At 50.0% G+C, this 8,159-nt stretch overlaps 1 protein-coding gene across 1 annotated transcript; it reads right to left on the reverse strand.

Annotated features, from left to right (window-relative positions):
- Positions 1-3,977: 3,977 nt before the first annotated feature.
- On the reverse strand, positions 3,978-7,360 carry LOC120059619 (sialidase-like). The gene is made up of 5 exons (XM_039008746.1): positions 7,297-7,360; positions 7,047-7,190; positions 6,021-6,947; positions 5,039-5,938; positions 3,978-4,996 (listed from the first exon to the last, which is right to left on the reverse strand). Exons 1-5 carry the CDS (start codon positions 7,358-7,360, stop codon positions 3,978-3,980), a joined length of 3,054 nt encoding a protein of 1,017 aa, XP_038864674.1.
- Between the last annotated feature and the right edge of the window lie 799 nt (positions 7,361-8,159).

Raw genomic sequence — 8,159 nt, forward strand, 5'->3', positions numbered from 1 at the left:
AGGTAAATGGTGGTTTCTCTCTCTCTGACGGTGGCACGAATGATGAATAACTGTAGGCATGTGTGCAGAGGCAGAGGCTTGCCCACTTTGAGCATGCAAAATCCGACCTAACAAGAACAGACAGAAAACTCTACCAGGGGTCGCTAAAACGGCTATCCTCAAAACAGTTTGTTAGGGGCTCGTGTACGTGTACGACGCACTTGAACTCGCACTACTGTCTGAGTACTTAGCTTACAGAAACGTACCACCGCATATGCACACAAACTGATCTACCTCATCAGTTTGTCTGCATGTGTCTTGGAGGCTCCCATTAACACGATACCAATCTCACCAATGGCTCCAGTCAGTACGGGCCACTAGCGCTCCCATGGGCTCCTCAAGCCAACCTTTCCAACTCCAGTCTAGGGGGATCCAAACATCCCCCTCCACTCCCCAATGAGGTGGGCATCAGGACAAACAATCAATATCACTGACAGATCCACGTCAGACAGATGAGATAGAGGATAATTATGGGAATGTTCTGAAAGACACTCTCTGTGTCGTTATGACCCAGGACAGGAGGAGCCTTGTCTCAACCTGGGGTAAGAGAGCTGGGGACAAATTACCTTGTTTTGCTTCATTAATATCATTGACTTTGTGTCCTTACACAACTTGGGTAGTAAGATAGTGGATAGTAGTGGCATAGTTAAACCCAGAACCATGGTGTAGAGAAGCTAGGTGAAGGGATGGATGGCTTGGTTTGTTGTACTGTTTTAATTCTTATAATACACATGGGAATGATCTAGAGATTGCTTTGTGTCCTTCCTCTGTTTAGTACATAGTAGTGACAATCACAGACTACGAATAGGTATGAGGAGACTGGAGAGAAGTGGATGTGGGAAGGAAAGAGGCATGGTTGGAGCATAACAAGCCGGCCGTGTGTGAATGTACAAAGCTATAAATGCACTTGACAGCTGTGTAAATTGAGAATAAAATTATAGAAAGTTACCCTAATATTACTTTCTGCTCATAAATAAATAAAAATCGTAAGACAGATTATCTAAATTAAGATATGACAGATAGGACAGTTTGAATTAATCATGGCAGGGAAGGGAAATTTTGTTGTAGAATTTGGAGCTACATTGCAGGTATGTGTGACCACGTGCAATTAACAGTACTTTCCCCTACTAAAGCCACAGAAAACTTTGCAGAAGCAAAATAAAATAATTAATGATAATGAACTTGCAGTTAGTACATAGGTGTAACCTATAGTTTTGAAAGCCAGACCCTATAGTTTCGTAAACCAGTTCCAGGGACTCTCCCAACAAATCACAAGGCAGACATTCCACAACGTCACAATTCAAAACCTTTGCAGTGGTTTTAGTTAAGGTAGTTGATGCAAACTAGCAAACTTGCCCTTTGTATTTTATTCAAGCAAATAAGGTGGTGACGTAGGTAGTGATGTAGCTCCTCTATGCCAAATAGTCCATCATTGAAACCCGACCCTAGTCACTGTGTTGCCTGGGGTCAGGTTTTCGAGACTATGTAACTTAAACAAGGTATCTACAGTGTATTCGGAAAGTATTCAGACCCCTTGACTTTTTCCTCATTTTGTTACGTTACAGCCTTATTCTAAAATCGATTTTCTTTTAAAAATCCTCATCAATCTACACACAATACCCCATATTGACAAAGAAAAAAACAGTTTAGACATTTTTGCAAATGTATTCAACATAAAAAACTGACTCAGTACTTTGTTGAAGCACCTTTGGCAGCGATTACAGCCTTGAGTCATCTTGGGTATTACGCTACATGCTTGGCACAAGCTGTATTTGGGGAGTTTCTCCCATTCTTCTCTGCAGATCCTCTCAAGCTCTCAGGTTGGATGGGGAGCGTTGCTGCACAGCTATTTTCAGGTCTCTCCAGAGATGTTCGATCGGGTTCAAGTCCGGGCTCTGGCTGGGCCACTCAAGAACATTCAGGTACTTGTCCCGAAGCCACTCCTGCGTTGTCTTGCCTGTGTGCTTAGGTTCGTTGTCCTGTTGGAAGGGGAAGCTTCACCCCAGTCTGAGGTTCTGAGCGCTCTGAAGCAGGTTTTCATCAAGGATCTCTTTGTACTTTGCTCCGTTCATCTTTCCTTCCAGCCTGACTAGTCTGCCAGTCCCTGACGCTGAAAAATAGCCAACTCTAAGAAGAGTCTTGGAGGTTCTAAACTTATTCCTTTAAAGAATGATGGATGCCACTGTGTTCTTGGGGACCTTCAATGCTGCAGAAATGTTTCGGTACCCTTCCCCAGATCTGTGCCTTGACACAATCCTGGTTCGGGGCTCTAAAGACAATTCCTTCGACCTCATGGCATTGTTTTTGCTCTGACATGAACTGTCAACTGTGGGACCTTATATAGACAGGTGTGTGCCTTTCCAAATCATGTCCAATCAATTGAATTTATCACAGGTGAACTCCAATGAAGTTGTAGAAACAAGCTCAGTTTTGAGTCTCACAGCAAAGGGTTTGAATACTTATGTAAATAAGGTATTTCTGTTTTGTATTTTAAATACATTTCTAAAAACCTGTTTTTGCTTTGTCATTATGGGGTATTGTGTGTAGATTGATGAGGAACATTTTTTATTTAATCCATTTTAGAATAAGGTTGTAACGTAACAAAATGTGGAAAAGGGGAAGGGGTCTGAATACTTTCAGAATGCACTGTATATCTGTAGGAGCTATGGTTATGGTAAATAAATGACATCACGTACACAAATCTCTACTTTTCTGTCTGACTCTGCATATTGACTGATGTGGACAGACAGAGGGGTTAGGTGCTGTTAGCGGAAAAACATCTCTCACTCCTCCTGGCAAAGTCTGGATGCTTCCCTGGAACCTCCAGGTCTGAAGAACAACCGCTGCTTCTGAACTTATGCATGCAGAGCACATTTTATAGGAAAATCTAGCGTTGCTCATTGTCTGTGTACTTTGCTCATTCCAAATCTTCACTGAACTGCACGTTGTAATGTAAGCTATGAGTAGGAGACGGAGTCAGGATAATTTACCTGTCTCCCCAAAATAAAAAAATAAAGAAAGAAGTGACTGGGAGGAAGAGAAAGAGAGACAGAGACTTCCAAACAGAAAGAAAGTAGAAAATCTTCAGGAATGCCACGTGACACCTCTGTTTCATTTTCTTTGCACCTTCTCTCTTTTCTTACAGAGAGACAAAAGAAAGGACAGAGCGACTAAACTGGTATCATAGCAACAGTTGTGTTTAGAGTATCCTGCCTAGGCATCAGTGGGTCTTGGACTGAGTAACTGTTTGAGTAACTTAGGTTACTGTGAAAAAATTTAAAGCATGCGCAAAACATAATATACAGGAGCTTGGCGTGTGTCTCCAAGGGAGAGACGGTCTCTCTGGCTGTGTCCCACATGGCACCCTATTCCCTTTATAGTGCACTACTTTTGACTCGGGCCCATGGTCAAAAGTAGTGCACTATGTAGGGAATAGAGTTCCATTTGGGATGCAGATTCTCTGTCTGCTCTGCTCTCCACAGGTAGCCTTGTTTGGAAGTGATGATAAACAGGAGAGAGACAGAGAGCATGGGACCACCTCTCATCCAAATAATGCCCCCTCTGCATTGTTCTGCTGCAATCTAGTTTCTGGATCATTCCCATTTGTCTTGTATTATTGGGACAAATAGTGTAAACCACTTTGCTTGTTACAATAAAGCGAGTACAGAGACCCTGTCTAAAAACGCTAGCTACTTCACCAGATAAGAAGTGAATAAGTAAGCAAAATTATGGGCACTATAATTGTTCTCTGTGGCAAGAAGTCGAATAAAACCCTCACAACTCTGCAATTCAATGTAAATGAACCATTTTGTGTTTAGGACTCAACCATTAGGGTTTAGTTTCTATCAAACATGTCTTGATATATATCTTGCAGAGACAATAATGAACAACATTGATAATGTTGCATTGGCACTTGTCATACTTGTAGGTTACGATTGTCACGAGCTGCCATAGTCTCCTGGTGTGGACGAGCTGCCATAGTCTCCTGGCGTGGACGAGCTGCCATAGTCTCCTGGCGTGGACGAGCTGCTATAGTCTCCTGGTGTGGACGAGCTGCCATAGTCTCCTGGTGTGGACGAGCTGCCATAGTCTCCTGGTGTGGACGAGCTGCCATAGTCTCCTGGCGTGGACGAGCTGCCATAGTCTCCTGGCGTGGACGAGCTGCCATAGTCTTCTGGCGTGGACGAGCTGCCATAGTCTTCTGGCGTGGACGAGCTGCCATAGTCTCCTGGTGTGGACAAGCTGCCATAGTCTTCTGGCGTGGACGAGCTGCCATAGTCTTCTGGCGTGGACGAGCTGCCATAGTCTCCTGGTGTGGACGAGCTGCCATAGTCTCCTGGTGTGGACGAGCTGCCATAGTCTCCTGGCGTGTACGAGCTGCCATAGTCTCCTGGCGTGGACGAGTTGCCATAGTCTCCTGGCGTGGACGAGCTGCCATAGTCTCCTGGCGTGGACGAGCTGCTATAGTCTCCTGGCGTGGACGAGCTGCCATAGTCTCCTGGCGTGGACGAGTTGCCATAGTCTCCTGGCGTGTACGAGCTGCCATAGTCTCCTGGCGTGGACGAGCTGCCATAGTCTCCTGGCGTGGACGAGTTGCTATAGTCTTCTGGCGTGGACGAGCTGCCATAGTCTCCTGGCGTGGACGAGCTGCCATAGTCTCCTGGCGTGGACGAGCTGCCATAGTCTCCTGGCGTGGTCGAGCTGCCATAGTCTTCTGGCGTGGACGAGCTGCCATAGTCTCCTGGCGTGGACGAGCTGTGATAGTCTTCTGGCGTGGACGAGTTGCTATAGTCTTCTGGCGTGGACGAGCTGCCATAGTCTCCTGGCGTGGACGAGCTGCCATAGTCTCCTGGCGTGGACGAGCTGTGATAGTCTTCTGGCGTGGACGAGTTGCTATAGTCTCCTGGCGTGGACGAGTTGCTATAGTCTCCTGGCGTGGACGAGTTGCTATAGTCTCCTGGCGTGGACGAGTTGATTTAGTTTCCTGGCGTGGACGAGCTGTGATAGTTTCCTGGCGTGGACGAGCTGTGATAGTTTTCTGGCGTGGACGAGTGGCCATAGTCTCCTGGCGTGGACGAGTTGCTATAGTCTCCTGGCGTGGACGAGTTGCTATAGTCTTCTGGCGTGGTCGAGCTGCCATAGTCTTCTGGCGTGGACGAGCTGTGATAGTTTTCTGGCGTGGACGAGTGGCCATAGTCTCCTGGCGTGGACGAGTTGCTATAGTCTCCTGGCGTGGACGAGTTGCTATAGTCTCCTGGCGTGGACGAGCTGCCATAGTCTCCTGGCGTGGACGAGCTGTGATAGTCTTCTGGCGTGGACGAGTTGCTATAGTCTTCTGGCGTGGACGAGCTGCCATAGTCTCCTGGCGTGGACGAGCTGCCATAGTCTCCTGGCGTGGACGAGCTGCCATAGTCTTCTGGCGTGGACGAGCTGCCATAGTCTTCTGGCGTGGACGAGTTGCTATAGTCTCCTGGCGTGGACGAGCTGCCATAGTCTCCTGGTGTGGACGAGCTGCCATAGTCTCCTGGCGTGGACGAGTTGCTATAGTCTTCTGGTGTGGACGAGTTGCTATAGTCTTCTGGCGTGGACGAGCTGCCATAGTCTCCTGGTGTGGACGAGCTGCCATAGTCTCCTGGTGTGGACGAGCTGCCATAGTCTCCTGGCGTGGACGAGTTGCTATAGTCTCCTGGCGTGGACGAACTGCCATAGTCTCCTGGCGTGGACGAGTTGCTATAGTCTCCTGGCGTGGACGAACTGCCATAGTCTCCTGGTGTGGACGAGTTGCTATAGTCTTCTGGCGTGGACGAGCTGCTATAGTCTCCTGGCGTGGACGAGTTGCTATAGTCTTCTGGTGTGGATGAGCTGCTATAGTCTCCTGGCGTGGACGAGTTGCTATAGTCTTCTGGCGTGGACGAGCTGCAAAAGTCTATAGTCTTCTGGCGTGGACGAGCTGCTATAGTCTCCTGGCGTGGACGAGTTGCCATAGTCTCCTGGCGTGGACGAGTTGCTATAGTCTCCTGGCGTGGAAGAACTGCTATAGTCTCCTGGCGTGTACGAGCTGCCATAGTCTCCTGGCGTGGACGAGTTGCCATAGTCTCCTGGCGTGGACGAGCTGCCATAGTCTCCTGGCGTGGACGAGTTGCCATAGTCTCCTGGCGTGGACGAGCTGCCATAGTCTCCTGGCGTGGACGAGTTGCTATAGTCTTCTGGCGTGGTCGAGTTGCTATAGTCTCCTGGCGTGGACGAGTTGCTATAGTCTCCTGGCGTGGTCGAGTTGCTATAGTCTTCTGGCGTGGTCGAGTTGCCATAGTCTCCTGGCGTGGACGAGTTGCTATAGTCTCCTGGCGTGGACGAGTTGCTATAGTCTCCTGGCGTGGTTGAGTTGCCATAGTCTCCTGGCGTGGACGAGTTGCCATAGTCTCCTGGCGTGGACGAGTTGCTATAGTCTCCTGGCGTGGACGAGTTGCCATAGTCTCCTGGCGTGGACGAGTTGCTATAGTCTCCTGGCGTGGACGAGTTGCTATAGTCTTCTGGCGTGGTCGAGTTGCCATAGTCTCCTGGCGTGGACGAGTTGCTATAGTCTCCTGGCGTGGACGAGTTGCCATAGTCTCCTGGCGTGGACGAGCTGCCATAGTCTCCTGGCGTGGACGAGTTGCTATAGTCTTCTGGCGTGGTCGAGCTGCCATAGTCTTCTGGCGTGGACGAGCTGCCATAGTCTCCTGGCGTGGACGAGCTGCCATAGTCTTCTGGCGTGGACGAGTTGCTATAGTCTCCTGGCGTGGACGAGCTGCCATAGTCTCCTGGCGTGGACGAGCTGCCATAGTCTCCTGGCGTGGACGAGCTGCTATAGTCTCCTGGCGTGGACGAGTTGCTATAGTCTCCTGGCGTGGACGAGTTGCTATAGTCTCCTGGCGCGGACGAGTTGATTTAGTTTCCTGGCGTGGACGAGCTGTGATAGTTTTCTGGCGTGGATGAGTGGCCATAGTCTCCTGGCGTGGACGAGCTGCCATAGTCTCCTGGCGTGGACGAGCTGCCATAGTCTCCTGGCGTGGACGAGCTGCCATAGTCTTCTGGCGTGGACGAGCTGCCATAGTCTCCTGGCGTGGACGAGCTGCCATAGTCTCCTGGTGTGGACGAGCTGCCATAGTCTCCTGGCGTGGACGAGCTGCTATAGTCTATAGTCTTCTGGCGTGGACGAGCTGCTATAGTCTCCTGGCGTGGACGAGCTGCTATAGTCTATAGTCTTCTGGCGTGGACGAGCTGCTATAGTCTCCTGGCGTGGACGAGCTGCCATAGTCTCCTGGCGTGGACGAGTTGCCATAGTCTCCTGGCGTGGACGAGTTGCTATAGTCTCCTGGCGTGGACGAGTTGCTATAGTCTCCTGGCGTGGACGAGTTGCTTTAGTCTCCTGGCGTGGACGAGCTGCCATAGTCTCCTGGCGTGGACGAGTTGCTATAGGCTTCTGGCGTGGTCGAGCTGCCATAGTCTTCTGGCGTGGACGAGCTGCCATAGTCTCCTGGCGTGGATGAGCTGTGATAGTCTTCTGGCGTGGACGAGTTGCTATAGTCTTCTGGCGTGGACGAGCTGCCATAGTCTCCTGGCGTGGACGAGCTGCCATAGTCTCCTGGCGTGGACGAGCTGCTATAGTCTCCTGGCGTGGACAAGCTGCCATAGTCTTCTGGCGTGGACGAGCTGCCATAGTCTTCTGGCGTGGACGAGCTGCTATAGTCTCCTGGCGTGGACAAGCTGCCATAGTCTCCTGGCGTGGACGAGCTGCCATAGTCTTCTGGCGTGGACGAGTTGCTATAGTCTCCTGGCGTGGACGAGTTGCTATAGTCTCCTGGCGTGGACGAGTTGCTTTAGTCTCCTGGCGTGGACGAGCTGTGATAGTTTTCTGGCGTGGACGAGTTGCTATAGTCTTCTGGCGTGCACGAGTTGCTATAGTCTTCTGGCGTGCACGAGTTGCGATAGTCTTCTGGCGTGCACGAGCTGCGATAGTCTTCTGGCGTGGACGAGTTGCTATAGTCTTCTGGCGTGGACGAGTTGCTATAGTCTTCTGGCGTGGACGAGTTGCTATAGTCTTCTGGCGTGGACGAGTTGCTATAGTCTTCTGGCGTGGA

The sequence above is a fragment of the Salvelinus namaycush genome, chromosome 14 (genome assembly GCF_016432855.1).
Source record: "Salvelinus namaycush isolate Seneca chromosome 14, SaNama_1.0, whole genome shotgun sequence".
In the NCBI taxonomy this organism is placed as follows: domain Eukaryota; kingdom Metazoa; phylum Chordata; class Actinopteri; order Salmoniformes; family Salmonidae; genus Salvelinus; species Salvelinus namaycush.